Source organism: Eupeodes corollae, chromosome 3 (assembly GCF_945859685.1).
Source record: "Eupeodes corollae chromosome 3, idEupCoro1.1, whole genome shotgun sequence".
NCBI lineage: Eukaryota > Metazoa > Arthropoda > Insecta > Diptera > Syrphidae > Eupeodes > Eupeodes corollae.
The window spans coordinates 14,451,469-14,469,449 of record NC_079149.1 but is presented as its reverse complement, the minus strand read 5'-3'; the positions used below and the strand labels follow the sequence as shown (position 1 = coordinate 14,469,449).

The 17,981-nt window shown below is 32.0% G+C and overlaps 1 protein-coding gene across 14 annotated transcripts in view; it reads left to right on the top strand.

Moving 5' to 3' along the window:
* Positions 1-17,981, top strand: part of LOC129951228 (trichohyalin) — a 160,745-nt gene that overhangs the window by 116,119 nt on the left and 26,645 nt on the right. For 9 of the 14 annotated variants that reach the window (XM_056063288.1, XM_056063290.1, XM_056063287.1 and 6 more), the window contains exon 8: positions 7,156-8,400. The exons of the other annotated variants lie outside the window; for them this stretch is intronic. In XM_056063288.1, coding sequence (XP_055919263.1) covers positions 7,156-8,400 — 1,245 coding nt within the window. The remainder of the gene's footprint in view (positions 1-7,155; positions 8,401-17,981) is intronic. 14 annotated transcript variants of the gene reach the window in all.

The following is a 17,981-nucleotide window of genomic DNA, read 5'->3' as shown; positions in this document are numbered from 1 at the left end:
TTTTTTTCGTGAGAGTAGGCAAAAATGTCAAGACTTTGAATAGAAAAGCTTTGAAAATAAGACAAAAATATGCTTAAGAAAGTTTTAAATAGTTTTTTCAAAAAAAACAAAAAGGGAATTTCTTCTGATAAAATTTAATAGTTATTTAAATTAAAAGAAGTTGAACTCCTATGCTGTCAGTTTTTAAGGGCTTCGGCCACCGTAGAGTTTAAAAAATAGAGGTTTTAATGGATTTTTTTTCAGAAATACTAGAAAATAAGTCGAGTTACTTCTTGCAATAATTTTTTTAAAACAATTAATTTCAAAAAAGCGTTTTTTAATTGTCCACGGCTGCACTGAAAACCCCTGTTATTTTTTAACACAGTAAAAACATAAATGGCAGAAAAAGGAGAAAAGTTTTGCTTTACACAAACCCTGAATTAGAAGTCTGAACAGCAATTGAAATCTTCAAGGTTTAGAATACTAAAATGTGGAGAAAATAAAGTATGTAAAGTAAACACATATCGAGCACTTCCAGTATATCAAATTTCATCGTTACAGGTATTGCTTGTAAATGATAATAAAAAAATACAAATTGGGCGTATACCACGCCCCCTTAGTGCATAATCTGTTAGTTTGTATTTATTTATTTTTAAATATTCCATTCTTCTTAATTTTATTAATGTACAACACTTAGTAGTACCCGTAACCCGTAGCGGCCACACCTGATACAGTTCACGTAGCCGCCACAAGGTGTAACTCATTACCCCACGATGACAAATCCAATTCAATAAGATGTTTGGTTATTTTAACACTTTTAGCGGATTTAATCATGTCAGTTATAGAGTTCTGCAGCATTTCTCACGTTTTGGCTGGTTAATTGAAAATAGATTTAAAAAAAAGTATATTTCTATTAAACAACGGTTAGGGCAACACTGAGGTTACCAGACCAAGAAAACTAACGCTTATAGCGCCATCGTTAATTTGGTTGGCTTAATGTTAAGCTAACTGTTAAGTGAAGTCACTTCTTAAACTATCCTGCCACCATCAGATGTCATTTCTTTTACTAATTTGAAACGTTTAAGATCTCTTACCTTTTTAAAATATTTAGTAACTAATCACCCCGTGTGCCTGCGAACGGTTAACTCATACCTAGTTTATGAAAGTGGATGGACACCACGCCCCCCTCTGAGTGAAAAATCTCCTAATTTAAATATGACTTTGTAAACACATCGATCCCTTCCACTCCGTTACATGTCATTGCTCAAAAAGCATTAGAATTGTTTCTCCTACATAATAAATACTTGAAAGTGGGTGGATACCACGCCCCTAAGTCGAAAAATAATTTTTTTTAATTATGTCCTTCTTTTTGCACCAAAAGACCTTCACCTACCTTTGTGTGAAATTTGAAAATTTTGCCGAGTCGGAAAGTACTTCATAATTTTGAAAATCGGTCAGTTTTAGGTTTTTGTAGTTTGAAGAACTTTATCTCAGAACCTCCTTTGGCTTGTGAGCTCAAATTTGGTAAACTACATCAAATGGATGAGTTTATTAAGTTTTGCACATTTTAAGTTCCTGGCTTGATTCTTTCTGAAGTTAGACGAGGCTTAAAAACCTACTGAATTTGTTCCTTTAAAAATCTGATAAAGTCAGAACTTGGTTAAGGTACTACCGGTGGCCAATCGTTATTTTGAAATAATTTGTGGAAAAAAATTTGTCGTACAAAAAAAAGTCGTTAAACAAATCGTAAAAACTTCCAAATAAAGGTAGGTAGAAATGGCGATCTCAAGGCAACCTAGCCTGAGATTCAATTAGCGCTGTAGTGCGCCGCCGTTTTGACACCAAAAACTTGTTTGACCTTTGATTGAAAGGGATAGATTGATAGAGAAGCTTCATAGCGATTAGGTTAGAGCCATTTTGTCTCATTGAGAAAAGCGATTAGGTCTCTAATCTTTGTCTCAGATAGCTCATCAAGTTCTTGAAAGAATGCTTTTCCAAAGTATTTCATTCTGGTGTTTACATTTGTAGAGGAAATGTATTATCGTTTCACTTTCTCTTTGGTCACTACAGCTACGGCAAAAGGTGTTGTAAGAGATACCCAGCTTCTCTGTATGAACTCCTATAGGCCAATGTACGGTACAAACCGCAACAATCCTGGCTATGTCTTGCCTTGGCCTGCATAGAAGATCGTTTGTACGGGTTTTGTTATAGGTGGGCCATATCTTCCTAGATATAATGCAGTTGGGTAGATTGCTCCACATTCGGTTTGATTTAGTTTGGTAGATAGAAAAAATATTTTACCCTTTTGGGTGCTATACCCATGGGCCGATCCTTGCCTGGTTAGCTCGTCATCCCGTTCATTTCCTACGTCACCACTATGGCCCGGAACTCAGATCAGGGTGACACCGAGGTTAATATTCAGGCTCGCAAGCTCATCGCGACATTGCTGGACCAATGAAGATGAGGATATGGCCGAGTTAATGGCTTTGACAGCTGCCTGACTGTCTGTAAAGATAGCCACATTTCGGTTTCGGTTTGGGTTTTGTTTAAGTATCTTACATGCCTCCCTTATTGCTAGCAGTTCAGCCTGAAAAACGCTAGCAAAGTCAGGAAGCCTAAAGCATTTGGATACATTTAGGGACTCAGAAAAGATCCCAGAACCAACTCCGCACTCCATCTTTGAGCCATCAGTAAAGATGGTTGTGTCGAAACCTATCGACACGATGTCATCCTCCCAATCTTCTCTCGATTTGAAAATAACCTTAAAACCATTACTAAGGCTTAAAGTAGGAGTGCAGTAGTCAGTGTCTACCGAGATAATATCTGAGGGAATCAATTTCGTTGTGTTGCTGTGACCATAAGGTTTTGACAACCAGCTATTTGATTCCTTCAGCCTAATAGCGCTGCAGGAAACTATGTATGTATTTAATAAAAAGATCGATTGGTAGAAGATCCAAAATAACGTTTCCGTTGGGCAAGTACGCATGGCCCCTGTGGTGCCCATGCAAGCTGTTCTCTGAACCTTCTTTAGGTTATCAATATTATAGGCTTTGCTAAGAGCAGGCTACCACACAATCGACCCATATGTTAAGATTGGACGTACTGCGGCTGTGTACGTCCATAAAATCATCTTCGACGGAAGTCCCCACTTTTTGCCGAAAGTTTTGCTGCAGGCGTAGAAGGCAACACAGGCCTTCTTAACCCGTACTTCAATATTTAGTTTCCAGTTTAGTTTAGGGTCTAGTATAACTCCCAAATATTTTGCACTGGAAGACAATGATAGGATTTGACCGTTGAGTCGTGGTAGCGTGAAGGGCGTACTTTAGTTTTGGTGGTAAAGAGCAACATTTTAGTTTTACTTTGGTTAACTCCTATCCTAGTCTACAACTCGTGGCCCAGCTGCTAACTTTCTTCAAAGCTGACTCCGTGAATTCACTAATCACAGAGGTGTACTTTTCTGACACCAATAGCACCAAATCATCCGCATAGGCTACCACCTTCACTCCTCTCTCTCTAATTTAACGAGAATTGTATCCATGACCAAAAGCCATAGAAGAGGCGAAAGAACACCACCCTGGGGTGTTCCACTACTCACGTGCTTTGTTGCGATTGTATTGCCTAGAGTATCTCGAATCTTCCTACCACTGAGCATGGAAATAATCCATTCTCGAATGAAGTCTTCTACTACGAGCTTAACGAGCGATTCTTCTATAGATTCGGTAAGGACGTTGTTAAAAGCACCTTTTATGTCTGAGAAGGTGGCAAGAGTAAATTCTCCGTAGTCTCCGTAGATTTGCCCTTAAGATAAACATGCTGAGAGCTTTCGAGAGGTCGTCCAACTAGGATTTCTCTAATATGGTAATCAAGAATGCGCTCCAAGGTTTTAAGCACAAAAGATGTTAAGCTTATTGGTCTGAAATCCTTCGCGGATTCGTGACCTCGCCTACCCACTTTCGGGATAAAAACTACTTTGACCTGTCTCCATGACATTGGCACATGTTTGAGAAGGAGACATCCTTTGAAAATTTGTTCCAGCCATGGAGCTGCCACATGATGCAACTTTTGAAGCATAACTGGCAGTATGCCATCCATGCCTGGGGATTTTTTTGGAGAAAAAGTATTGATGGCTAACAAAATATTTTCTCTGGTTATAACGGAATTGACTTGCTCCACATGAGCTACGTTTAGCTCTGTGGTTTCAAGCGATTCGGGGTTATCACTCTCGTAACCCGGAAAGTGCATCTTCATCAGTAGTTCAAGAGATTCGGCTGGAGAGGCTGTCAGGCTTTTATAAAAATGAAGGATTACAATGTTCCTTCGATAAAACTTTGTTGAGCCTTGCGGAGTCCTTTATGTCTTCGATTGAGTGACAGGGTTATACTTTAAAGTTGTTTAAATTATGAGTTCTGCCAACTTTAAATCTTCAGTAAATGCGTTTATTGTTTTTGGACAGTAGGAAATCAGAAATAACTTTAATACACTAATTAAAAAATGTATATGTTTATGGTTTTTCGTACAAATAACAATATTTTAAAACAACATCTTCGAGGTCCTGAGGCACCATACAAAAACTTTATTTGAAAATTCTATACCTTTTAATAGAATTTGAAGATAGAATTTAATATGATAGGAAAAATAGGCCCTTGAATATTCATGAAATTTAAGTATTTACATAATTTTTGAAATAAAATATTTTATTTTTATTTTTAACAATATTATTTCTGTCATAGAAAAGTCCTTTTTCAATACACAAATACTTGCAAAAACTTTCTACAGCAGCTTCAACGTATCTCTTGTCCTAAAAAATATATTTTTAGAAGATTAAAAAGATAACAAAAAAAATAAATTTAAAAATTGAAAATATGTAATTAAAATTAATGTAAAATTTAAAAAAAACTTAGACTGCCTATAACACATTATTAACAATTTTACTTATACCTATATAATATCATAATAAAAGTAGTACTGCATTAATCATCCCCCCTCCCCCCAAAAAAAAGTCTAGCTTCCTTCATTTCTAACAAATAATTTATATTATTATCATTTACTTATTTTTTATTTTAAGTTTATATTTTTAATTTTGTTTTATTTTAAAACCTATCCTCATGATTCTCTATAGCTACCAAACAATTTATGCACTCTTTTTAAAAATTACACTTCTCCAATCAAAAAGTAATATTGTGTAATATTGTGCTTTAAAAATATTTAAAAAAAATATATACCTACCAAAGAAATAATTACAAAAAAAAAGAAAATATTAACAAATTTAAATAATTCTTTTGTCATCATGAAAAAAAAAAATAAATAAATTGCCAAAAGATTGAGATTTTTCACGAAACTTATCGATGGTAATGGCTCCTAATATTGGCTATTTAAAAAATCAAAATAAAATACTTTTCTTGTATTTAATTAAAAAGACACAAAAAAAAAACAATTAATTAAAAGTAAAAGTTAAAAACAATGAGTGTTGAATTTGCTCAATTTTTTCTTAAAAATTAAAAATCATACAACAAAAACAAAATCATAAGAAATATTTTATTAAACAAACAAAATTTTTTTTAATTAAATAATTTTTCAAAACTTTTAAAACTACTTTAACATTAATAGCGCTTTTAAATTATACATAAACCGGCGATACAAATTTTAATTAAATTTAATTAAAAAAAAAACTATAACTATTGTAAATTTTGCTATTCAGTTTTTCGAATAAAACATTTTTTTAAATGAATTTTACTTATACCTTATTACTTTTTGGTTTTGTAAATAAAAAAAAAAAAAAAAACAATCTCTATTTATATACAAAAATTACAACATTTTTTTATTCAACTCTCAAAATAACTCTATGCCATATTTGTTTCTATTCATATTTTTGTATATGCATTTCATGTTTTCGAATATTAATTTTTTTTTCTCAAATAAATTTCAAAAACTAAAAAAAAAAAAAAAAAAAAAAAAACTTTTAACTTTTTACACACACGATGAACGAAAAATTCAAAAAGAAACTTATTTTTCTTGCTTTATTTTATTCTTTAAAAAACTCAAAAATTTGACGAAAAACCAACTCTCATACAACAAATATCCATCCAACTCTAAAGCTGTTATAACCTCTTTTTTCTAAATATTTGCTTATTTTTCTTAAATTAATTTTTCTTTTTTTTTTTAATTCAAAAACTTCGTTTTCATTTTGTATATTTTCCCATCATTCTCTTCAAAAATTGATAGTTTTTTAATTAAAAAAACAATCTTAAAAAAAAATTGATATTTTCGTTAAGTTTCTTTTCTATCTTCTCTTATACTTCTATCGCTTCAATTTTAAACGAAAAAAAATCCTTTGCACATAAATACAGAAAATTAAAAACAGACTACATCTTTCACCTCCTGACCTATTTTTGAGCAAAAAAATAAGTTGTATCTTTGAACCACACATTCCTCCTCCAGTTTGAAAAAAAAAAAAAATTATAGTACACAAACAGTCATTCTCACATTAAAAAACAACCAAAAACAAACTATACCTACATTAAAGCATCATGTTTGCTGAACGAATGCGAAGATTGAGAATCTATGTTTGTAAGAGACATAAAGACATCATTATTTGATTGTGCATTTAAAAAATTTTTAAAAATAAAAAATAATAAATTACAATAAAACATTCACATGAAAAAATGTCGTTGTTATCGATGAACCAGTTTTTTAATCACTTAAGAAGCAAAATTATGTAATTTTTAAATTAAAAAAAAAAAAAAAAAAGTTTTTGAGAGCCACTCTGGGCGCGAAATAAAAAAAAATGAAAGCGATTTTTACAAAAATTTACAAAAAAAAAATAAATTGTTTGGTTAAACATTAAAAATATAAAGCAAAATGTATAAAACTATAAATATAATTTTTTAATTAAAAATTAAAAACTAAAAATGAAAAATGAAAAAATTATGGGGCCAATAGTCCGTAAGTGTTCGGGCAAAATCTACTTTGGTGATGTTTATATAAAATATATATAAATAGTGCAAGCGATGTTAATTTTTGTTGGTTACCTTAAAAATATATATTTACAAAAAAAAAATAAAAATCATATATGAGTAGATACAAAATAAAAAAAAAATAAAAAAATTACGATTTAATTAGAAACGGAGCGCCTTTTTGAACCGCAAAGAAACCCAATTTTTGAATCGTAAATTTCAGATGTATAATTTCAACAATCCAGCTGGAAGTCCTCCACTGCCCGATATACTTGGCCAATACTATTGCCCGTCACCGCTAGACATGTATGGTACCTCGCCGCCAACGGGTCTCTCCTACGACCCCGTCACTGGAGCCTCGATGAGCTGTTTTGGCCCATGTGGGGCAACATCACCGCCAATGGCACGCCGAAGACGGTACAGCATCGGTGGCATACCCTCGGCCACAAATATGAATGAATTCTATAACTATTCGTCGGCTCACAATCAGTCGACAACGAATATAGCCAATTTGTTGAATGAGGCCAATAAATCGATATCACGCTCCTCGCAGATACTCAATCTAAATCCGCAACGAATGAGCTGCCCATACGGCCGCCCTGTATCTAGCTATCCGCAACTAAATCTTGGCGAGACATCGCCGTATCTCAATGACAACCTGATGCAAATGTCAACGAGCTTCTCGTCACAGCCGAACATGTACTTCCAGTATGACAAGCCGTCAGCAGGCGTTGCGGCTTATCAACAACATCAGCCGCAGTATTCAAGACTTAGGCCAGCGGTGTCCTCGACACAGCTGAACTATCCTATTTACAATCTGACTAGTAGTAGCTACCAACAGCAACTTCCACCACATATGACACACAGCTCATACCAAACACTACAGCAACCCACAGCAACACCATACCAGCAGGCGGGTTCATTGCTAAGTCAGCAACGCAATCAAATGCATGCGTTTCACGCTTCTAACCCTGCACTGTCACAATATCACCAACATCATCTCCATCAACATCAATATCCGTATCCATTGTCATCAATATCACAAACCTATCAGCAGCAACTGCAACAGCAGCAGCAGCAACATCCGTTGCATCACCAGTACAATTTGGGCTATCCCCAGCAGCAGCAGCAGTACGGAACTGGTGCGGGCGGAGCCTCAAGTAATCTACACCAGAATATTCAGCACCAAATGCTTCCTCAGCACCATCAATATCACATTCAGCAACAGCTTCAGCAATTGAATAATAATGGCGGTGGTGGCGTCGGAGGCGGTGGCGTCAGTGGTGGCGGAATTGGAACTTCCGCCACCGGTGCTGGCTTCAATCCGTCAGCTGCGTCAGCGTTTGATCATTTGCATCCATCGCAACATCATCATCTCCATCATCCACAATCATCCACATTGTATCATGTTCCGCCATACTCGAAACTAGATTTAGATTACAATAAACCACCTGAGAATAAAAGACAAGTAAGTTTTAAATTTGACGTAGATACGCTTTCGATAGATTCTTAATTAAAATTATAACAAAAAAAAGCATTAAAATAATTATTCAACAAAATTATTTATATATAATTTATTTATTTTAACAAAAATAATATAATTAAAAATAAAGCAAACAACAGAGAACAGTTATTTCTAATGCACAATCTAGGGTCGTCTCCAGCAGTGTAGCCATTTTGTTTTTTTTTGTATCCATTTTGTTTCTTTTTATTCGAATAATTTCAAAAACATTTCTGTATAGTTTCACAGAATATTCGTATTTAGTATGAGGATTGAATATCGAATGGAAATGGGGAAAAGTTTCTACCATCAACACCTTAAAAATATTATTCGCACATAATAAGGCTGAAATAAACTTTACCTTGAACTTTTTCCTTAAAACTAAAGAATGCGGTATAATATGCGTACATACCTTTAATCTTTGCTAGTTTGGTGGTTTTTGAATGGAAAGTTTTGAATTTTTTTGTTTTATAGAAGTTATGATTTGAGTATGTGACGGCAGTTTAAAAATTAGGTTTAGTTTTATATTTGCCCTTAAAATAATTCTTGTTTGTAAATACAATATAAAGCTGAATTCACACTTAAAATATTTACATGGTTCTATAATACGTTTACATACGAAACGTTATTGACTTTTATTTCTTTCTATTTCAAAAAAGCAAAACAATAGTTTTTAAGTCGACACATTTGTGTCCAATTTGTATTACTTTAAATTGTCTTAGTTCGAGTTGACAAAAGTTTGCTTACTTCGTGAACAACTATTTTGATTTATGTAAATCTACAAAATGTAGACGTGGCTTAATATAAACATTAATTTAGAAAGACACAAATTCAACCCTTTCTTGAGCTTTCTTATAACTCGATTTCAAAGCTGTTTTTAGACAAAACACTTCTGAATGTTTGTTTAGTATAGAAGACTAACTTTTTTGTCAAACCATGGCCATGGTAAACACTGACTTTAACAGAAAAATGAAAGTTGATAAGAAATTCTTATTTTTGCTTAAAATAATCTAAATCTTATGTAATCGAGCCTTAAAAATTGAAGAACCAACATTAGTTAGCTTAACGACCGAGCAAATGAAAAATCTTATACGTCATTGGTCATAGCGAACGTTAAGTTCTTTCGTTAAGTTTTGTTAACTGTCACCAAATAAAGTAAAGCAAACAGCTCTGTGACTCAGACTGACAGAGCAGAAAAATGAAAGGTTAAACTAGCAATCAAATTAGATTTGAATTTCTTTTCTTAATTTTTCAATTTTGAGATTTAGAACATTTGAGAAATTATAAAAATGTTATTCCCAGCAAAAACGATAAATTGATATGAATACAGAAATGTGAAAAATCTTGGAAATATAAATTGCCACAAAACACTTTCGCATTTAATACTACATTTGATATTTTGTCAGAGTTAAACCAAATGCAATTTAGCTATTTGTGGTTGCTGTCTCTTTTGAAGCTGTCATTTTAAGACATTTGATAAGTTAAAATACTGTAAATTATGCTTTACACATTGAAATTGTAAAGGTTCTATAAAAATTGAAACTTTGCGAGAAAAGCTTCCTGTTAGCGTTATTAGTGGGAGAAGTGATTTTACACCTTAAAACTTTTTTCTTCAGAATTTAAATCATACAAATTATATTCTCAGACTCATACTTTTGACAGCAAAAACGATAAATCTCTTAGGTCTTAGGAAAAATAAATTGGTCATTTGACATTTTGTTTGAGTTAAACTAAATGTAATTTGGGATATTTGCAGAGCTGTCATTTTGATAAGTTAAAATACTGAGTTACTAGAAATGGAACGTTATACCCTTCTACAACTCATCCAAATTATAAAAATTTACGAAAATTGTATGTCTTAAAGAGGTGATGGCACGTTGTTGTCTAGTGACTTTACACCTTTAAACTCTTTACTTTGAAACCAAGTAAAAATAAGGCATATGACAATGCCCCACAGTTAATTAAAGACTTTCAAGTTGGAATTTATAAAGCTTTTGAGGGCCTACAGCAGTGCAATTTCTTAAAAAGGATATGGTACCGCAGCCAAATCCATGGCGGGTATTTGACTGATATTATTTTTCATTGTTAATGACGTATATTCCTCTTTGATAAAGGTCTGTTCCCTTACTCTAAAGCAGTATTCACATGAGCGCGACCAATGAACGACGAATGAATTTCAAAATATGAGTATATATACGTTTGAAGGCATATTTCCACACAAATTCTTAACAAAATGATAGCAATATAGTTTCTATTTGACTTATGATGCATTCTTTTACTTTTCAATATCATATATTAATAAATTTAAGACAACAAATTTACTCGTCGCGAAAAAAAATTGTAGTTGATACGAACTGTCAAACTTTATTCGCGTTCCACATTATCCACACTCGCAACAAAAAAATAATCGCGCTTACTTAACCTAAACAAATCATTCTTGTTTTGGTTTCGATGGTGAATGAATGATGGTGGTGAATGGTGTTCATTTGCGACGAATCAAAAACTCTCATATGAAAGAAACGTCAAAATCGACGAATATTCGTTCATTCGTTGGTCGTTGGTCGTGCTCATGTGAATAGTGCTTAAATGTCTGTGTTTTTCTGGCATTTTCATGTCCAAAAAATATAAATTTAATTTATAAAAACATTATTTCGTTGTCATATTAATGACTGATAACTGTCAAATCGATAACTTTCAGATGGTATTTTCAATGAGTTTTCCAAAACAATTTCTAATTGTCAAAGTTATAGTTGTTATTATGTGATTTTAAAGTGTATTCAATTTTAAAAAAACATAATGGTGTAGTTCGTTTACAAAGTATCTGAAATATCTAATTACTTTTGACAGACATGTCATATTTTTTGTGATTGGAATTATGTGATTACTTAACAAATTGGTTGATTGTAAATGTCATTTAAGTTAATGTTCTGAGTACATTTTAAAAAAAGAAAAAGAACAAAATCAACATTTTTCAGGATGACGTAATAGGTCCGTTCGCGTACCCTCCTAAAACAGTCCAATTTTACGAAAAAAAAAAATACGAAATTAAACCAAATACTGTTCGCGTACTCAAAAATTTCGTAGTTTTTCGTAAAAGAGAACGATCACTAGAGAGTAAAGTACTTCCCCAACCTACGAATTTTAGCCCAAAAAATTTCTTTGGGCTGATTTGCAAAAATTTTCAAATTTGATAGAAACTCAAATAAATTTAATAAATTGCTCGCTTTTGCTGTCAGTTATAAAATTTAAAAACAAATTTTCAAAGAACAGCAACAAGACAGTAATATTGTGTGAAAAATTTGTTGTTATCCCGTTCGCTTAGTTTTTTGTAGTTTTTTTTGTGGTGAGAGAATTTTGCCCAACTCTTTAAAATATCTCTTTTTACGAATTTTAGTGCAGAAAGTACGCGAACTGACCTAATATAAAACTGTTATATCAAGAAGTGACAGCTTATCCATTTCCATTGTTTATCTAAACAAAAAGTTTAATTCCTTGGATTGTAACAAAGTGTTAGAGAATTTCACTCTAGACCTGTTTGATTCATGGAACTTGTGTATTTTAAAAGCGGAAGAAACTAAGAACGCAAATGACAGATGACAGCTTTTGGTTTTTGACAGTGCTGTCGAAAACTTGTTCCTATTATGGATACCTGAGTACTTTTTTTAACAAAGTTTACATGAATTAACTGATTTCTTCTTAAATTTTGTTTGGCCCTTAAGATAGCAAGAAAAAATAGAAAAATAAATTTCTTAGGTCCCCATTGTGAATAGTGAATCGAACATTCAACTAAAGGCAATTGTTTGAGGTTATCGATAATATCAGAATAATTAGAAAAATAAATTTTTTTTCAATGTTTTATTCTAAAGCAGTAAAAATTACTGATTTTCTTCTAAAGTAGTAAAAATTACTGATTTATAGGAAACAACGAAAGGTATTGTGAATTAACGAATCATTTTGAATTCTTTTAACAATACTGTTATCTTACAAAAATAACATTGACAGTTTTTAGATTAAAATGAGGAATAGGTCACAATTTCGTTCTGTCCTGCCATAAATTGCGATGCTCAAAAGTACCGAATTTATTTTTCAAATGATGATTTGTTTTCTCAATAAAACATCGGTAGCTTATCGACAAATAAAAACAAAAAGAAAAAACATAAAAAATATATTGAAACTTTTCTTCAGTCAATTTTTATTTTATAGGACATTTATTGACTAAGAAGAAGAAGAAGAAAAATTTACATTTACGTTTACGATTCAAAACTTAAATTTACATTCAAAACCAACCGAACTAGAAAGATTAAACTTTATTTTCAACCATCATTACTTAAAAATGGCATGGTGATGTTTTTTCTTGTATTTCTTCTGCTCATTCGTAGTTGCCAAATGTTTAAATAAATATTTGTTTTATTTTTATCTTATATACATAATATACCTTATATATATATTTACTTTATACTAAGTTTAGATATAAGAGTTAGTTTATTTGAAGACAACAAAAGTTCAACATAAAGAAGTACCTACAGATTTGTTGTGATGTTGTAGGGCGTATACGCAACCTATGTGAGATGAGACAATTACATGAGCTTCAAGATATCCTCTGAAGATGTTAACAACCATAGGCGATGTTTTTGTAAAAATAAAAAATATACAACACCAAATGACGACGACAACGAGGACCGTTTGTCTACTTTTAACAAATGGCAATAAAATCAGGAAATGATGCCTTCAACCTTTCTCAAAACCAACAACCCTAAAAAAAAAATAAAGACCCCAAAAACCCCAACCCTCTTGTTCTCACACACATCCCCTGTGCCGTACAAATATTCATAAGTTTAGAGAAGAAGAAGGTACAAAAATTATAAGAGGGATGATGAATAAAATAGAATACTTCCCCAAAGCGCACTCAGGCTTGTTTCCTTTACTTCCTTTCGCCTTTGTTTTAACGGTATATTTTGTTTTTGAAAATATTTATACACCGTATGGAGGGATGATAAATAAAAATAAAAATAGAAAAGAAAGTAGAAGTAGAAGTAGAACATAACCGAGACCGACTCGTCCTGTATTGTATTTTGTATATAATTGGAAAGGATTTCAAGGAAAATACATACATATGTACATAACTCACCTTTTTCGTCCGTGATAGGAATTATTATTGTTGTTGTTTTTTTTTATTATTATTACTTTTTTTATATTTTTTATTTGTTAAACAAAATATACAAGACATCAAATTCAAGGAACGATGAGTGTGTTTTGATTACTTTGAGATAGGCAATCACTTTATTTGAAAACAACAAACTTTGGTCCTTAAACGATTTAGCTTCTTCCCATTTGTAAGGATTGCCAAGGATTCTATAGATTTCATAACGATGTTGTTGAGACTTTACTTTTTTTCGTGTATTCTTAAATTTTAATGGGTGTATCTCTGAATTCCTGGTCTGTTCTTATTTCAAGTTTAAGAGAATTGAGTTAATGATAATTGCGCTCATTGGATTAAAAGGAATTCCCAAGGAATTTATCTTTATTGAGTTGTAAGGAACTAAAAAAAAGAACACATTTTTATGGCCTGCTACAGTTTTGATATCAATTTTAATGCCAGTTGTTATTTTTTGTTGATTTAAGAAAATCTGTAAATCCCAAGAGATTTAAAATAATTATAGACACAGATATTTTTAAGACGCCGAAAAAGTTTTGAGATAGAAATTGAGACATTTTTGTGTTAGGGTAGGTTAGGGTGGCAACCTTTGTAGGTAATAGAATTTTGTAAAGAAAAGAAAATTATAGCAAAAATTATGGTTATTTGGGGACATGGTTAAATGAGAATCAGAGGACTTTAAAGAAATTAAAGCTGTTCGTAAAAATATGATTTTATGACTCATTTAATTGGTGTACAAGCTTTTCTGTTCATTGTAAGATATTCTAGTTCTTTTTCTTCTAGGGAACAGCAATACAAGTTTTTACTGTCAAGTCACTTTAATGTCATGAGAGGCCTTACATTTTGTATTTGAATGTGAATAGACACTACGCAAAATGAGATTGAAAGGATCTGTATTGAAGAATTTAGTGGGACAAATTAAATTTTATGAACTATTTGTTTGTTAAACCTGTAGTTTTCCTAAAAGAAACTCCATTTTGAATCCATCATTTTGGCAGCTGTCACTTTTGAAGCTGTCATCTTTTGACATTTGACATGTAAGAATAACGCCATTATTGAACATGGAATAAAACACTCTTCAACAAAACATTCAAATTGTTAAAATTCACCACTGAAATGGTTAAAATTTTGAATTCACTGTTGAAGTTTCCTGATCAAAAAGGTAATCACAATTGTCCACTTATGCCTCTTGATTTAGCACCTCTCTGATGGTACTTTTAAGATAAATGTCTGTCCCAATGTTACACAATCAATTAAAGACCTTAAAGATGGAATCCGTGAAGTTGTCGAAGACGTCAGCCAGAAATATGAGAACTGGTCATGGGATATTTCACCCATGGTGTGATAGTTCGTGCATAGGACTATTATGCTAGAGGTCTTGGGTCCTATGCCACATAAATATGTACAAAAATGTAAAATGTTAAATCTGTAAAAAAACATGTTAAGTGTTTTTTTAAAAAGAGATTTCATTTTGAATCTACCATTATTGCAGCTGTAACTTTTGAAGCTGTCATCTTTTGACATTTGACATGTAAGAATAACGCCATTTCTGAAAATGGAATAAAACACTCTTCAACAACGCATTCAAATTATTTAAATTCACCACTGAAATAGTTAACATTTTGCATTCATTGTTTTTCGTTCAATGTTTCCTGATCAAAAAGGTGATTATGCTTGAGGTCTTGGGTCCTATGCCACAGTAAGTCGTTTTCACGGGTACTGCCTCTTGCGAAGAATTGACAAATCCTCCAACAGTAAGTCTTGTCACGAAAAATGCTTTCTCAAATTATCCACTTGGTTTTGGCATAAAGTTGTAAGTCCCTTCCATCCCAGACATGAGCCGCACAAAAAAATGGTTGAGAGTTGTAAGTCAGTAGGCCCTAGTCCTCAACGGACTGTTGCATCACCTAATTTATTTTATGGATATGTTCTGCTACATGCTATACTTTTCTTTTCACAATGGAGTAAACGTCGTTTTGTTGGTTTTTCGGAAGAAGTATTAACTTTTAAATATGAAATCTGATTTCGTATTTCGTAAACCTAATGTTTTGACAGTTAAAAAAGTGTTTTTGTATAAAATAGCTTTTGACATAATTTCCCATTATTTTTTTCTTAGTTTGAAGCTTGCAAAAAAATTTGCCAGGTTTGATAAAAAGCCAAAACAAACATAATTTTACTTTACTCGCACTTTCAATCGTCTTTATTTCATAGTTCGATTAAAATATCGAATTAATTTTCTACAAATCGAAAAAAACCATGTTGACAATTAAAGCCGTACAAGAATCCGGACATTTTTCGTATTTCAATAATCCTGAGATTCTTGTTTTTCTTTCTTTTAACAGTGCTTCTGATTTTAATAATTTTCACAATATCGAAACAATTTTGACATTTCTCCTACTTCAAATCCATATTCATTAAAGTCATGAAAGTCTTCTTTTCGACAACAGCGCCACTATTTTACACGTTCGAAGTAGAGGAAATCTGTACTTTTGTTACTATGTTTGGACACAGTTTTATTTCACAACTGAAATATTTATTTCTATACAAGTTTTACTCACATTATATTCAGAGTTCTTCAGGCAAAATTACACTTTAAGTCAACTTTATTTCAAAAGTTCACACATAAACTACTGAAAAGAAATATTAAAATTACTTAATATATGAAAGTAGCTTTGTTTTACTTCTTGTGGCTATTGTGGTTTCCTTTTTGACGTAAGTGAGTGCAAAGTGATGATGGAAAGCTTTAGAAAAATGTACATGTAGGTAACATTTACGTACAGTTTTGAGGATTTTCTAAAACAAACTTTTACTTTTTATTTTAAAAGATAAATCTACATAGTAGGGAAATGAATAGGAAGCTCAATTGTTTTATTTATAGAAATGAAAAATAAGGAAATTGTTAAGTTTAAGTATTTTTAATTAAAATTCAATTCTTTGGTAGAAAAATTGTCTGAGTAAAATCAGGACTAAATTACGAAAGGTTTCAATTCCGAAAACCGATAAAGCTTATTCGATTTAGTTATGAACTTTTAAACATCCCTAGAGTTTGCCTCGAATGTCACAATTACAATTCAAAATTCCTAGCTTAGTTTTTTTTATTTTTCAAGATCCAATAATATTTAATTTTAAAGATAAAAAATGGTTAATTTATTTTCACACTCATAAAACTTGAAAGAAGTGTTCTTAGAGAAAAATTAGTTCTTGACATTAAAAAAAATATTCTTCCAAAATGTTTCACACTTTGAGGAAATAAACAAATTATCACAGGCTAATTTCAAGTGTGACCTGACCATAGAACACATGACTCCTTTCCTTAAAGCTCCGTTTATACTTATCCGAAGATGTCAGTTGTCAATTTGTTAAATTTTTGTATGTTTTATACTTATCTTGGGACACCCTATTTGATAGTTTTTCTCTGTTAAAACCTAATACACTGCTGACACTGCAAAACGAAAATTCCCATACAAAAATGACATGACGAAATCATAAACGAAAATTTCGCAGTGCTTTTCGTTTTTCAGTACGCTGCTGAACAAATGTGTCATTTTAGTGGATAGCTGTACTAGATTTTTTAGTACAATTCTCCACTCTTATCGTTCTCAATTTAATTGCCCGGCACATTAATTGCTTGCGAAATTTTGACGTTTAATTTTTGTTATTGAAAGAAAAATTGTTTACTCGTGATTCTCGGTGTTTATCTTTGATTTAAAATTTAAAATAAAATGGATTTGTCTAATGTGTTCCAACAATACATTTCTGAATCAGAAACTTAGAATGTTGAAGATGCTATTGGTGATGTACAAGAAGTGATGAAGACGAGTTGATTTCTCTTCGGAGGAAAAAAAAAAAACTGGATTCGTTGGTGGCCAGTGAAGCTATTTGGAAGTTGGAGCGCAGGCTTCACAAAAATAATACAGCCGTTGCTAGCCTCTGGAGTAATATAGCTGCAGAAATGAAAAAAAACATATACTAACTGCTCAACAAAATGTTAATGAATAGAATTCTTTTTGACTTGTTTACCAGCACCTGACTGTCAGAACTTGTCGATTGTTTTTGACAGCTGACAGAACTCTCCACAAATATTTTTCCACTGTGGTTTTTGTTTTCATTTTGTTCTTCACTTGGAGACCGCTGAAAAAACTCGTTTCACTTCAGCTGCGTACTAGGCTTGACCAAGATTTTATTATGAAATATTTAACTAACCTTAAATCCAAATGACCAAACAGAATGTGCGTCTTATTTTTCAATTATTTCAAATATGAGAAAACCGACCTTAATGTGTACCTTTCTGATCCCTTAAAAAGGCTACTTCTTACATAAAGGAACATAAATTTATTTATTTTCTATCTCTCCATTCCCTGAAGGACATTATTTTCCAAAGAGTAATCAGTTG